The sequence below is a fragment of the Peromyscus californicus genome, unplaced genomic scaffold, assembly GCF_007827085.1.
Source record: "Peromyscus californicus insignis strain IS unplaced genomic scaffold, ASM782708v3 Scaffold_5__1_contigs__length_169319896, whole genome shotgun sequence".
Lineage (NCBI taxonomy): Eukaryota > Metazoa > Chordata > Mammalia > Rodentia > Cricetidae > Peromyscus > Peromyscus californicus.
This window is the reverse complement of record NW_026294573.1, coordinates 37,362,584-37,379,001: the sequence shown is the minus strand read 5'-3', so window position 1 is coordinate 37,379,001 and position 16,418 is coordinate 37,362,584. Positions and strand designations below refer to the sequence as shown.

Below are 16,418 nucleotides of genomic sequence, written 5' to 3'. Positions count from 1 at the left end.
CCCACTGTACACATTCTCCCACAGAAAGCAAGGAAGTCTATGAACTTTATATGCCTTAGTCAGACAATGCTGAACTATGCTGAACCCATAATGTGAGAAATAGGAAAGGAACCTGGTATCTGTGGACATGCTTTATTAAACTTTTTAAAACCTGCAAGCACTTACCTGTGTGGCCATGGAGTGGGGAGTGTGGCCGGGGTAGTGTAGGTGATGTGCTAGAGGTTACAATCAAGCTCTTGCGATTACTTGTCCGACAACTGCAATAAAAACAAAATGTCAGTTATGGTTGGTTATGGAGGCACATAAGTAGCACAACTCCCTGGGGTTAGCAGTGTTTTTTTAAACTTCACTGTTCAGCAATTACAATGTGAAGCTCTCAGATGTCATTATTGTTAGGATTCTGTAAATGCGGAGCTCGGGGTCTTGTCTGCCGTCTTACATCACCAGTGGGCGATTACGTACCAGCCTTAAAAAGCTGGATTCGGATCCCCACCCTCCCTTTTCTGTTCCTCTCTGCTCTGCTCCCCACTTCCCTCCCCCACCAGGCCTGGCTCCCATGCCCACCCCCCTTCCCTCCAATAAAGCTCTAAAAACTAATGTTGGGTTCTGCCATGGCCGTGACTCTTCCGCTGAACAACCAGCGCCATTCATACTTTCATTGGTGTTGTGACCTCGGATAGGAAATTTTGCACACTCAGCGTCCGGGGCTGAATGCCAGAAGCATAGCCGAGGACCTGCACGATCACCAGATCCGCTTTTCCCAGCTGCTGGACCTGCCACCACGGCTCCCACTGCTGTGTCCAGCAGCCGCTGCCTCTTCCCAAGATTGGTGAGTCTCTTCCCGTGGCTGCAGCCTGACCTATATCCCTAGCACGCTGGACTCCCTGGGGGTGGTCTTCGGGCTGCGCTAGCAAGGACACATTCTATCTTGATGAAGTATAGGATGCTGTCGGACCACCAGGTGGTTCACATACTGCATACACTCCCAGCCCTTATCCCTCCCTTGATGGAGCGGGGGTGGGGGGAGTGTAACTTGTGCTGATTTATAGATCCTTCCTCTACCTCAAGGATGCTTGGGATAGCAGCCTAGAATCCGGTTTGTTATTTTAATTTTTTATTTTTCTCTCTCAGCTGCAGCCATGGGACAAAGGGGCAGATACCAGTAAATCTGGCTGCATAAGAGCTTCGCAGGAACTTCTGCCAGCGAATGGGCAAATAAAAAGTTACTTTATCCCCAAGCTTTCTGCTAAAGCTCTGAACCCTTCTCCCTCTCCATTTCTGATGTTTTCTCTGCCACGTGCAACCATTTCTGTCTATCTGACTTCTGACTTCTGCCCTCTGGCAGTGGGTGGGCCGCTTCTGCTACCTCTCACCCTACTCACCTTAACTCCTCCTACTCGTTCTCAAGATGCTGTGAAAGGCACAGACCGATCTGGAAGCAGGCTAGGATCCATGCAAATACGTTTACAATAGTCAAGATGGCTCTTGAGCCAGAGATCAATTTATAGCCTGCCCTCAGGTAAGTCTTCCAAAAGCTGTCCTCAAGCCAGTAAACATTAAGGAAGAAAAAAAAAATTCAAGACACGGAGTAAAATCTGTCTCTTGTTCTCCAGACCTCCCCGACTAAAACTTAAGCAATCTAGAGAACAAGGCTCCTGACCACACAGGTGAAAGTGTCATCTGTGGCATTCAAGGTATATCACGGAAGACATAAAAAAGTCCGAGAACAAAATTGCCAAGTGCTGGCATATCCTGGCTGTTGGGTCCCTGTTTTAAGAGAGGAAAAAGGTCACGGACTAGCAAGTACCCTGCCAGACCATCAATAGCCTTGTTGAAAGCGCCGCCTAGAAAGACAACTGGTCAGCTGACTGCCCCCAGGCACCAATGTGGCATGGGAACATCAAGCTAAGACCTCCAGCAGACCTAGGCTTGGCTACAAGCTTGCAGGGAACCCAGAACACAGCAGGGAAGCAATCCGTTTCTTTCCTTCTGGACACCAGAGCCACTGACCCGGTCCTGGGAGTTTTGGGATGTCATCTCTCCTTGTTTCCCTATTGTTGGGGTAGGGAGGACAGCCTTACCCACCTCACCAGACTTAATTGCACTTTCAAGGTTACTTAATGGGAAAAGATTTCCAGCTAAGATAGGAGCTTTCATTTCATTGCTCCCTTCCATGTGCCTCACTCCAGACCCACCTGTCTATGCTTATAGGGCCCTTATCTTTGCCTTGTCCCTAGTTCCAAAGAAATAAGTTGTCATGCACCACAAGTTTTTCTCTTCCCAGTGACCTGTTCTAACTCACTGCTCAGCTAATGGTATAGGACTACCACAGAACTGGAGTCCCGCAATCATCAAGTAAGAAACTGTAACAACTAAAAGGTATTTATACCCCCAGACCCAAAAATGTCTGGACCCTATAAAAACAGACTTTAATCTGGGCTCTGCAAAAACAGACTTTAATATAACCATCTATTACTGTTAAATGCTCTCAACAATTGATCACCTATGTCTCCTGGATGCTAAACTAGTAAAGGAAACAGGTACCTTAAACAATCTGTCTCTGATAAAGCTTAACATGTTCCAATTTCTCTGTCTCTCTCATTAACACTAATCAATACAAGCAGAGTACTAAACACCACAAATGGTCACTAATTTTCTCATGTCTGCTTCTTAACATGTTCAAAATTTTTCCCAAGCTCCAGAAACCAGCTTAAATCCATCTGAACATGTCAGATCTACTTCAGGCTTTTCCTGTCTCACCAGCATCCTGTCAGATATAAAAGCAGTCGGAGTGCCAATCCAAGAGAGATGCATGGCTCCAGAGCATCAAACGACGGACAGCCCATCATCCCACAACACCTGTCTACCTTCCAAGACCCCCCCTCCCTATTCCCCCTAAGAGCCAACCAACGCCCACCAAGTCAGCTGGAAGCAGTTTTTCCGGGAGAAATGACGCCCCATTCCTATTTACTTGCATTTTTATAATAAGCAAGTCTGGAATGCTAGGATTTTATACTGCGCATGTCATCAGTGGGTGATTATGTACCACCTTAAAAGCTGGACACGGATCCCCACGCTCTCTCTCTATGCTTCTCTTCCTGTGTTTCCTCTCTCTGTCCTTGTTCTGTTCCCTCCTCCAGGCCTGGCTCCCCCGGCCCCTTCCCTTCATTAAAGCTCTAAAAACTAATATTTGGTTCTGCCATGGCCGTGACTCTTCTGCTGACCAACCAGCACCATTTATCCTTTCAATTATTCAGTGTGTTCTAACTTGGAATAACTTTTGCAGCTGCCCTGACTTTTGTCTTAACTAGCATTTTTCGAAAGTGTTAATTAAATTTACTTCCTGAAGAAACCCAAGAACAACTCTAAGGGCAACAATCTTGTTCTAAATTGTAAACTTAAATTTGGAAACTAAACACATGTCAAAATATTATTTTATCTAGGCTGGTGTAGGGCACTTGTCAAGCACATTCAAGGCCCTGAGTATGACCTCTACAAAAATTAATAAGCAAACAAATACACAAAAAGATCACAGTTTTATCTCACAAATTCAATGTTTTATCATTTTAAAAAATGAAGCCAATTAACACAGTCTGTTAAATTGGTATTTTTACATATAGTTAATTGATGAATTGCCTAACATCCTCATTTTGGAGCTGGAAATTCAAAAAAACTTAATTTCCTTACAAGTTAACAACAGGCTTGTTTTTCCTATGGTCAGAGAAAACCACATCATGATGGAAAGCCATTTTAAGCCGTATTTGTTACTAAGAAGAATTTATAAATGTATTTGAAAGTCAGCCTATCTCTTAATGACACTAGAAAGAAACATTAAAAACATTGGGAAGAAAAACAAAATAAGGCATTAAGAACGCCGGGCGGTGGTGGCGCACGCCTTTAATCCCAGCACTCGGGAGGCAGAGCCAGGCGGATCTCTGTGAGTTCAAGGCCAGCCTGGTCTACAAAGTGAGATCCAGGAAAGGCGCAAAGCTACACAGAGAAACCCTGTCTCGAAAAAAAACAAAAACAAAAACAAAAACAAAACAAACAAACAAACAAAAAAAAAAGGCATCAAGAACTCTGCTTCCCCTACCATCCACCCCTACCCACCCATGGCTGACAGGATCCTCCTTGTGAGGCAGAGCATGATCAAGAACAGCATGTCAATGAAAAAGTAATAAATGAAAAATAAACAAAGCAACAAGATAAGAAGACTGAAAAAAATGAAAGCTGAAGATGGTGAAAATTATGTCATTTAAAAGCAGTCAGCAGTCATGCAAGAGTCTTGGATGATGATCCCAGAGAACCAGTAAAGGTTAGAGGCTGCATATAGAGATCTTCCACAGATACCAGAGAAAGTGAAAGAGACTTAGAAGAAGCTGATGAGTATACAGAAGCACGAACAGTACTGGATTCTGTGAGGTTAGAAACCTGCAACTTTTCTGAGAAGGTTGTTGGCATTACATACTAACAAGTTCGTCTTCATTTAAAAAAAAAAGGCATTAGGGAAGTTTGCCATTGAGAGTAGTCAAAATATATGCTTATTGAATAGACTACCTTTTACATACTAAGCACTGTTCCAGGTGCCAGGAAGGCTGTAAGGAATGAAGTCTATAACTGAAATAAACAGACCTATGGGAAGAGAGAAAACAGGAAGAGAGGGGACCAGGGAGAAGTGGTGACAAGGAGGAAAGACGAAGGAGGGGAGACTGTTCTGGGAGGAGTGGGAGCAGTTGTACAGGGGAGGTTTGACTCCTGAGAGGAGATCTGAACAACGGTGTTAAAGACAGAGACACAAGATCCCAGAGAATGGGAAGAGTATAGCGAGAGGATATTTGCTCCGCTTAAAAACTACTGGATGTCTCTCCAAAAAGCTAGTTCACATATTACCCTCAAACAGTCAATGCACTTTCCCTCGTATGCCGACTCTGCCTCTCACTGGACAAATGACAGAGTTAGTAGAAAAACCCAGCATGGTTGACTACTTCCTTTGCTGTGCAGGAAGGAGCTTTTCTGTTTGGTGGACTCCTATTTCTTCTTTTTGCTTCTGTGAACGGAGCTTTTGCTTTGATACCTAAGAAACTTCCACAGGCAGCAGTAAGAGGATCACAAGTTACAGGCAACCTGGGCTACATTACAAGGTCCTTCCTGGTGAGAAGGCACAGTGGTTAAGAGCATTTGCAGTCCTTCCAGAGGTTCTGAGTTCAGTTCCCAGCACACACATCAGGAAGTTCTTAACGGCCTGTAACTCTAGCTCCAAGTGAAATCCAATGACTTCTTCGGGCCTCTGAAGGAGCCTGTGCACAGGTGGCATTATAGACAAATTTGTGTGGGGGTAACCTTTCTCAAAAATAAATTAAGCTGGGCGGTGGTAGCGCACACCTTTAATACTCTGTGAGTTCAAGGCCAGCCTGGTCTACAGAACGAGTTCTAAGACAGGTACCAAAGCTACACAGAGAAACACCACCAAAATAAAACAAACAAACAAATAAATAAATCTAATCACACAAACAATTACTTAAATGAAGCCCCTTAGGCCAAAGGAAAATGATAGCAGATGCAAATCTGGATGACTACAAAAAGAAGCCACTAGAAATGAGCACAAATATAAATCCCATATTCCTATTAGAATACTTTTAAACAGCATTTTTTTTTAATTTTTATTTTTATTTATTTATTTTTTTTTTTGGCTTGAGATGAACTTTAAGCATTACAGGTAACCCGGAAGTTGACATTAGGTTCTTTGATCACAAAAAAGAAAATTGACAGACAAAGAGGAAAATGGAGAAAACAAATGTAACAAAGGGGTCTAGTCCTCAGTATTCAAAGTATTATTTTAAGTATTTATATATTTTTTTCATTTTTTTAAAGGGCATTTTTAAAAGGAATTATTATTATCTTGGGATTTATAGCATGAAAGCTGGAGAGAAGAAATAGAATTATTCTGCTTCAAAGCTCTTACATTAAACATGACATAGTATGAGGGTAAACTATGACAAAGTATACTTTTATTGTACTATAAATACAACATATTGTAAAAAAAAATGGAAAGAATGGAAAAAATGGACTCACAAAAAGAAGTACAGTTGAGCTAAACAGAAAGTAAATGTAAGACAATAGATAGTAATGCTAAATCAAACTAAAACAATGATCGAATTAAGTATCAATGTTCTAAATTATGTATTAATTATCAATTAAGCAGAGATTATCAGAATGGAGGAAACAGCAGAACTCAATAGTATGTTATTATTTGTGACAGCCAAAAACAAACAAACAAAACAAAAACAAAACAAAAACCCGTACCCAGGTACTGATGCCTGAATGATAAATCATAGTACACAAACCATTCTACTCAATGGAAGACTACTCAGCAATAGCAAGGAAGGAACTGTTGACTCACACAATAGATGAATCTGAAAAATAAATCACTGCTTCAAGGCTGCTACAACTGACAATACTTTTGCTTAGAACGTTTTCCCCAGAAAGGACCTGAGCTTGATCCCTTACCTCCTTCACATCTTTGTTTAATACATTATTAGCGAATTTCACCCAAGCCAGTGGTTCTCAACTTTCCTAATATTGTGACCCTTTAATACCTCATATTGTGGTGACCCCAACCCTAGACCCTCATGAGACCCTCATATTGTGGTGACCCTAACCATAGACCCTCATGAGACCCTCATATTATGGTGGCCCTAACCATAGACCCTCATGAGACCTTCATATTGTGGTGACCCCAACCATAGAACCTCATGAGACCCTCATATTGTGGTGACCCTAACCATAGACCCTCATGAGACCCACATATTGTGGTGATCCCAACCATAGACCCTCATGTTGTGGTGACCCCCCAACCACAGAATTATTTTTGTTGCTACTTCATAACTGTAATTTTGCTACTGTTATAAATCGTAACATAAATATCTGTTTTCTTAGGTGACCCCTGTGAAAGGGTCATTCGACCACGAGGGGGTCACAACCCACAGGTTGAGAACTACTGTCCTAAGCATTCTATTTAAAATTGTACCCCTTCTAAACTCTATCCTCACTTCTTGATACACTTTTCTCCACAGTACTTACCATTATCACAACACTAAATATTTTACACATCCATTTTGCTGTCTGTTTTCCCATTAGACTCTGAGACTCTGAAGAGGACAGTGACTTATTTTTGCTTTGCTTACTGCACGCTGCTAAAGGCCTAGAACAATGAAAGGCAGGCTCTCAAATGTTTACTAAATGAATAAATTAATGATTATTATTTGCTATAAGGACTAAAATAAAGACAATGTATGTTTACCTGTTCCATGTAGATCAAATTATTATATCTAAACTTACTATGTATAAAATGAAAATCCCATGAAACTTAAGGGATCAATAATTGATTTAAACTATATTTGCTTCTTTGAACTTTAAAGTAAAATACAGAACACCAAAGATCATGTTTCTAGGCCACATGCCTTTTAACAAAGGTACACATAATCTCACTTGGCTAATCTGTTAATAGCAACGAGAGGGAGAAGAAAGGTCAGACACTTTGGTACAGATGCCATGATCAGCTGAGATCCAAAACAAGGAACTAGCTAACTTTTCCCTTTCAGGAGGCTCTAGCTATTTCCCCAAGATAAGAAGAGGATCAAGACTTCACTTTTTCATCTCAAAGAGAAGAAAGCACTCAGTGTCTGAAGAGTCAGGTATACTAACTGGACCGATGACAAGTAACCTGAAAGTTCACTGAGCTGATGTTCTGCTGCTAACTACAAAAATCTGGTCAGTCACGGTGAGGCCTGGCATTTCAACTTACATGCCTCACTGTGGCCATCTTAATGGACAGTGGGAGCAGGGTCTCAGGCACCCCACACAGTCTCTGAAACATGACTAAATTGTGAAGCAACCATGTGGATAGGATGCTCGGCTGCAGATTCCTTAAGCATCTCCGAATTTGCAATCCCAGAGGTCTAGCTCCTATTTGGGCACTTGGCTAGTTCCTTTAGGGTCAGGAAAAGATCACTTCTATTTCATTCAGTATAAATAAGATAGAGAACCTGAAGCAAGTGCAGGCCAAGCATTTCCGGACATTGTTTCACAGTAATAACCAAGATGATGTCCTTGTTAAGACCAAGTTATGAGCATAGTAGAAAATACGCCTTTTTTTTGTCAATAAAGGGAGGTACTACTTAAACATTACATAGTAATAATTATCACTGATGCATTCTATTTCTCTTACACAGATTACTTCAATTCTCTCTCTCTCATTTATCCTCTATTCCTAACACGAGCAGCACATTAATGACTTCAAGTATAAATTATATGACTTCTCCTCTGGTCAAAATCTTCCAAAGGCTATTGCTTGTAAACAGAAACAAGTAGTTGAGAGGTGTAGTGCTAACAAATTGTTCCCTTTATCTAGAATGCCCTTCCTTTTCAGCAATACACGGAAAAAACTCCTTATTCCCTCAAAATGCTACCTTCCTCATTTTCCTATATAATATAGGACTTACTCTCCTTTACCTTTACTTCCCAAGAGCACTTACCATCTTCTGACATATTACACAAACTAAAAAATTTGTTAGGAATTATGTCTATTTCTTCTCCTCTACAATAATCCCCAAGAGATATTCATGTCACTTAGAAATAATGCCTCCAGCATGGTCAATTTTTCTTTTTTCTTTTTCAAGACAGGGTTTCTCTGTGCAGTCCTGGCTATCCTCAAACTCAGAGATCCACCTGACTCTGCCTCCAGTTAATTATTCTAATCTTAAACAAATTAATGTATTTCCATAGCAACAGATAGCCAGAGTCCTCCCCACTCCCAAGGCTACCAATCAAATAATCTAAAGGGAAGGCCTTTACTATAAGCCCAAAATTCCTTTTCTCTAAAACTAGTGGCATCTCTCCTGGAATTAAACTGCCCATTAGAAATTCTTGTTTTAACCAAGTCTTAAGGTTAACTAGCCTCTTCATCCTCTTTCTGACAGGGGCTGGAAAGATGGCTCAGAAGTTAAGAGTGTTTACTGCTCTTGCAGAGGACAACCATTTTGTCCCCAGCACCCATATCTTCAGCTCCAGATCTGCCATCCAGTACTGCCCTCTCCAGGCATCCTCACACTCATGTGCATCCTATCCCCTCCCCAACAAAGGATATGGTCTGGAAAGGAAGGAGAAGACATAAAAAAGTATATACAAATGGTCACAGAAACAGCATATGTAATTATATGTAATAGTCCTAATTGGAAACAATCCAAATGTCTATCAACTGGTGACTAAACGAAATACTTTTTTTTTTTTTTTTTTTTTTGCTGGGCGGTGGTGGCGCACGCCTTTAATCCCAGCACTCGGGAGGCAGAGGCAGGCGGATCTCTGTGAGTTGCAGGCCAGTCTGGTCTAAAGAGCTAGATCCAGGAAAGGTGCAAAGCTACACAGAGAAACCCTGTCTTGAAAAACCAAAAAAAAAAAAAAAAATATCCAAAAGGGAATAATGTTCAACATTATTAAAATGTAAACTCATGTAAATCAAATAAAAGAAGCCAGAATCAAAACACTGCAACAATTACATGTATGTGAAATGTTCAAATTGGGTGTGGTGGTACATGTCTTCAATTCCAGCACTCCAGAGGCAGACAGATCTCTATAAACTCAAACCCAGCTAGTCTACATGGTGAGCTCCAGGCCAGCCAAGACTAAATATTGAGATCCAGTCTCAAAATAAAATATCAAGCCAGATGTTGCCCTAAGAGCAAGACTAACACAAAGATTAAATATAAATGGGTAAAAGGGAACTTCCCAAGAAAAGGAAATGTTCTACACTTAGACTATGGTGACAACTGCCTACTTGTCTAAACATAAAAACTACCAGGATACAAGATGTTTTAACTCAAAAAAATCAGTAGCCCTCCTATATACAAATGACAAACGGGCTGAGAAAGAAATCAGAAAAACATCACCCTTTACAATAGCCACAAATAATATAAAATACCTTGGGGTAACTCTAACTAAGCAAGTGAAGGACCTGTATTACAAGAACTTTAAGTCCCCGAAGAAAGAAATTGATGAAGACACCAGAAAATGGAAAGATCTCCCATGCTCATGGATAGGTAAGATTAACATAGTAAAAATGGCAATCTTACCAAAAACAATCTACAGATTCAATGCAATCCCCTATCAAAATCCCAACACAATTCTTCACAGACCTGGAAAGAACAATATTCAACTTCATATGGAAAAACAAAAAACCCAGGATAGACAAAAGAATCCTGTACAATAAAACAACCTCTGGAGGCATCACGATCCCTGACTTCAAGCTCTACTATAGAGCTATAATAATAAAAACAGCTTGGTACTGGCATAAAAACCGACATGTGGGCCAATGGAACTGAACTGAAGACTCTGACATTAATCCGCACATGTATGAACACCTAATTTTTGACAAAGAAGCCAAAACTATACAATGGAAAAAAGAATGCATCTTCAACAAATGGTGCTGGCATAACTGGATGTCAACATGTAGAAGATTGCTAATAGATCCATATCTGTCACCATGAACAAAACTTAAGTCCAAGTGGATCAAAGACCTCAACATAAATCCAGTTACTCTGAACCTGATACAAGAGAAAGTAGGAAGTAGTTTTGAATGCATTGGCACCAGAGATCACTTCCTTAATATAACACCAGTAGCACAGACACTGAGAGAAACAATTAACAAATAGGACCTCTTAAAACTGAGAAGCTTTTGTAGGGCAAAGGACACAGTCAATAAGACAAAACGACAGCCTACAGAATGGGAAAAGATCTTCACCAACCCCACATCTGACAGAGGGCTGATCTCCAGAATATGTAAAGAACTCAAGAAACTAGACATCAAAATACCTAACAGTCCAATTAAAAAATGGGCTATAGAGCTAAACAGAGAATTCTCAACAGAAGAAGATCAAATGGCTGAAAGACATTTAAGGAACTGCTCAACATCCTTAGTCATCAGGGAAATGCAAATCAAAACAACTCTGAGATACCATCTTATACCTGTCAGAATGGCTATGATCAAAAACACTGAAGACAGCTTATGTTAGAGAGGATGTGGAGCATGGGGAACACTCCTACACTGTTGGTGGGAATGCAAACTTATACAGCCACTTTGGAAATCAGTATGGCGCTTTCTCAGAAAACTGGGAATCAATCCCCCTCAAGACCCAGCTACACCACTCTTGGGTATATACCCAAGGAATGCTCAATCATACCACAAGGACACATGCTCAACTATGTTCATAGCAGCATTATTTGTAATAGCCAGAACCTAGAAACAACCTAGATGCCCGTCAACTGAAGAATGGATAAAGAAAATGTGGTACATATACACAATGGAGTACTACTCAGCAGAGAAAAACAATGACATCATGAGGTTTGCAGGCAAATGGATGGAACTAGAAAATATCATCCTGAGTGAGGTAACCCAGACTCAGAAAGACAAACATGGTATGTACTCACTCATAAGTGGATACTAGATGTAAAGCAAAGGATAACCAGACTGCAACTCACAGCTCCAGGGAGGCTAGCTAGTAAACAGGACCCTAAGAAAGACACAGGGATTGCCCAGTGACTGAGAAATGGATGAGATCTACATGAGCAAACTTGGGGGGAGAGGGGGTAATGAAGGGCAAGGGTTGGGGAAAAGAGAGTATAGGGGAGCAGGAGGTCCTAGCTGGATCAGGAACAGAGTGGGAGAACAAGGAAAGAGATACCATGATAAATGAAGACACCACAGGAATAGGAAGAAGCAAAGTGCTAGAGAGGTCCCCAGGAATCCACAAAGATGACTCCACTATAGACTACTGGCAATGGTTGAGAGGGTGCCTGCACTGACCTAATCTGGTGATTGCATGGCCGAACACCCTAACTGTAATGATAAACCCCTCATCCAGTTACTGATAGAAGCAGATGCAGAGATCCATGGCCAAGCCCCAGGTGGAGCTCCGAGTCCAATCAACGAGAGAGAGGAGGGATTATATGAGCAAGAGATATCGAGACCATGATTGGAAAAAGTACAGAGACAACTAGCCAAACTAATGGAAACACATGAACTGTAAACCAATAGCTGAGGAGCCCCCATGGAACTGGACTAGGCCCTCTGGATAAGTGAGACAGTTATTTAGCTTGAACTGTTTAGGGGGCCCCTAGGCAGTAAGACCGGGACCTGTCCTTAGTGCATGAGCCGGCTTTCTGGAACCTAGTGCCTATGCTGAGACACTTTGCTCAGCCTTGGTGCAGGGAGGAGGGGATTGGACCTGCCTCAACTGAATGTACCAGGCTCTGCTGACTCCCCAGGGGAGACCTTGCCTTGGAGGAGATGGGAATGGGGGATGGATTGAGGGGAAAGGCTGGGGGGTGGGAGGAGGGAGAACAGGGGAATCCGTGGTTGATATGTAAAATGAATACAAAATCTCTTAATAAAAAGAAAATAATAAGAACCCTGAAGTTCAGTCAAAATTGAAAAAACAAAACAAAACTACCAGATCACTTATAATCGGTGCACTATATAATATGCAAATTATATCTAAAAAACTTGTTCTTTTCAAGCCCTGTATATCACTGTGCCATATCCCCACTTACTTGTGGCACATTCAGTGGATTCTGAATTCTCTCTCCTCCCCTTCCTTCCTTAATAATTCAGTTTAGAAACCATTAGAAACCTGTGGTGGTCATGTGGCTAAGGGTAGGTAGTGCTGTATTTGGCAAGACTTGACAAAGATGTTATCTACTTAAAGAAAATAGTGGGGGGGTGGGGTTGGGGATTTAGCTCAGTGGTAGAGTGCTTGCCTAGCAAGTAGAAGGCCCTGGGTTTGGTCCTCAGCTCCAGAAAAGAAAAGAAAAAGAAAATAGTGGTACTGGTGTGTCACGAAGTGCGGGACAATCAACAAGGTAAAGAAAGCTTTTGTACCCACACATGGTCAGTGGGTACAAAGATTAGTTGTAAAGTGAAAAAAAAATATTGAAGATAACTGGAGTCAAGGTTCTCATTAGCAAAAAAAAAAAAAAAAAGGAATTATAAAAACAAAAGTACAGAAAGCTAAAATGAACTAGAATTGAAAGCAGAGGTATCAAGTAAGCCAAGAGTTTTAAGATATGTATAATACATGCACACATTACCTAAAAATAGTGTACATAGGTATCAGCAACTTCTTTTAAATAACATTCTCCACTCACAAGAACTATGCATTTTATCAAGATGGCTAAATCCAGGGCTAGAGAAGAGAGTGAAAGATAAACTATACAGGAATACTTTACTGGGCCAGAAGGGAAGTTTCACAAAAATAACATATATCATATATATTTGATATATATATCAAAAGGATATAGAAGTCAATATGAAACGCCTCTGGACCAAATGGTGTAATTTCAACACCAGCACTTACAAGGATATTGACAGATTATAGGGGCAAGAGATAGTTTACAGTTAACAGGATCCAGGTTAGATTCCCAGCACCTCAATGGCAGTTAACAACTGTCCGTAATGCAGTTCCTGGGGGAATTCAATACCCTCTTTTGGCCTCTGTGGGCACAGCACTCATGTGATGCACAGATAAAACGTAGGCAAAATATCCACCCATATATGTAAAATAAAAATAAAATTTAAAAATATTTTAAAAAACAAATTATACCATATTAAGTAAAATAGGATTCTATTAGGTTCGTGTGATAGAGTTAAAAGTTTTCTAAAGTGAAAAAGTACTATTTAGCAACCCAAGTAACGTAATAATATGCTTAAAGCCATCAATCATCAAAGGACACTAAAATCAGTGGGCGAAGTAATTATTCTATGTATCGATCTATGTGTCTGTCTATGTACCTATGTGTCTATGTATTATGTATATCTATTTGCCTGTCTCCCCCCCCCCCTTTCATTGATTCTGGGTCTCAAACCTAGAGTCTAATACACGACAGGTAAGCCATTCTACCACTGAGCAACATCACCAGTTCAATGGATCAAATTGTGATGAGAATAATTTAAATTTTAAAAATTTGATGAGGAATAGGGATTTACAAGAACATTTTTTTTTTTTTTTTTTTTTTTTGGTTTTTCGAAACAGGGTTTCTCTGTGTAGCTTTGCGCCTTTCCTGGAACTCACTTGGTAGTCCAGGCTGGCCTCGAACTCACAGAGATCCGCCTGGCTCTGCCTCCCGAGTGCTGGGATTAAAGGCGTGCGCCACCACCGCCCGGCCTACAAGAACATTTTTATAACGTATTTGTCAATAAAGAAGCAATTTAAAAATGCTGGTAAGACGGTTGCTGCCCAGCCTAATGATCTGAATTCCATCTCTAGAACCAGCAAGGTGGAGAAAGCCAGAACCAACCTCCCCAAGTTGACCTCTGACCTCCACATATGTGTTGTGGCATGAGTATTCAACCCAAATAAAATATAATTTTAAAAACTGTTTGAAAGTTTTTTAAAGTAACTGCACTGAAAACAAGCAGCTATTAACCTTATTCAGATTATCAAGGTTAACTTCATCATAATGGTATAAAAAAAGCCTATGTCACCTGAGTGGATAACATTCCTACCTGAATCTAATTCTAATGAAGTATCAGACAAGTATGAATAGATGAATGTTCTATTAAATAACTGTTTGTGGTGGTAGTTTTGCTTTGTTTCTTTTTTCTTTTCTTTTCTTTTCTTTTTTTTTTTTTTTTTAAGACAGGGTCTCTCTGTGTAGCCCTGACTGTCCTGAAACTCACTCTTTAGACCAAGGTAGCCTCGAACACACAGAGATCCACCTGCCTCTGTTGCCAAGTGCTGAGATTAAAGGCATGCTCCACCACCTAGCTTGGTTGTGGTTTTCTAAACTATCAAGGGCATAAACACTGAGAAAGCAGAGTTGTTCCAGATAAGAGAATACAGAGATAAAAAAATTTAACACATGATCATGGATCAGATTTTTAATGTTATGTATATTCCAAGGGTGCAATGTAATGTTTTGATACATGCATAAATGTGAAATAAGTCCATATACATACTAAGCAACTGGAACTGGGCTAAACCCCCAGCCTTTCAAATGATAATGCTACTCTGGTGGCAGGGGGTGGGGGTGGGGGTAGGGGTGAGAAGGTGTCTCTCTCATATAGCCTGACATCAAACTTGCTATGTAACTGACGATGACTTTAAACTCCTTTCTGATCTTGCCTCTGTCTCCTGAGTTCCAGAATGGCACCATACCTGTTTTATGTAGTGCTGAAAATTCAATCCAGGACTTAATTCATGAGAGCTGCGGTGGTTTGAATGAGACTAGCCCACAGAGGTACATATATTTGAATGCTTGGTCACCAGTGACTGGAACTGTCTGGGAAGGATCAGGAGGTCTGACCTTATTGGAATAGGTGAGTTGCTGGGGTCCACTTTGAGATTTCAAAAGCCCAAGCCATTCCCAGTTAGCTATCTTTCTGCCCCTGCTTATGGATCAGATGTGAGTTCTCAGCCATCACTCCAGTGCCATGCCTGCCTACCTGCTGCCTTGTTCCCGACCATGATGGTCATGGACTCTAACATTCTGGAACTGTAAGGCCCCAAATAAATATTCTTTTATATGTTGCCTTGGTCTTGGTGCTTTGTTATAAGAAGTAACTAAGATACTAGCTAAGTACTCTACCAACTGACAGTCTTTCCTCTATTTTTAGTTTTCATAGGATATGTTTAATTAGTTTCTTGAGGGAGCTAATGTTTTCCTCTAAAAAAACATGGTTTTTTTAATGGGCAGTTGTGAGCCATCATGTGAATACTTGGAATCAAACCCAGGTACTCTGGAAGAGTAATCAGTGCTCTTAACTGCTAAGCCATCTCTCTAGCACAAAACTGTTTTCCAAAATAGCTGATCTAACTAAACATTCCCAACCACAGTACATACCAGAGTTCTCTTGGTTCTACATTATTTTTCATCTTTTTTTTTTGTTTTTCCCTTAAAGTCCTGATTTAATAAAGACTTACTTCAGAAAACAGGTTCCAGACAGCAGGCTTGAAATTATAGTATCAATTTTAGAAAACAAAGATTAATACTATTACACCAGTTATTTTTCTGGAAGAAGCATTGAAATACCAACTCAGGCTGGGAGGAGGTGGTAAATGCCTTCTACCACTTAGGAGGCAGAGGCAGATGGATTTTTGTGAGTTCAAGGTCAGCCTGGTCTACAGATCAAGTTCCAGGACAGTCAGGTCTGCACAGAAAAACCCTGTCTTGAAAAACAAAAAACAACAAAAAAGAAAGACCAACTCATTTACAAAAAAAATCCATTGTGACAATTGTGTTGATCAGGCCCATAAAGTATATAGAGGTATACAAGTCTTTAACTCAAAGCTGCTCTTTGGAGCTACAATCAAATGAGACTGCCTTTGCAGTCAAGGAAGCAACTATTGAAAATCACGAATGATTAGAAA

At 40.6% G+C, this 16,418-nt stretch overlaps 1 protein-coding gene across 13 annotated transcripts in view; it reads right to left on the bottom strand.

Annotated features, from left to right (window-relative positions):
* Positions 1–16,418, bottom strand: part of Mast2 (microtubule associated serine/threonine kinase 2) — a 176,464-nt gene that overhangs the window by 62,962 nt on the left and 97,084 nt on the right. For all 13 annotated transcript variants that reach the window (XM_052715918.1, XM_052715908.1, XM_052715914.1 and 10 more), the window contains one exon: positions 166–257. In XM_052715918.1, coding sequence (XP_052571878.1) covers positions 166–257 — 92 coding nt within the window. The remainder of the gene's footprint in view (positions 1–165; positions 258–16,418) is intronic.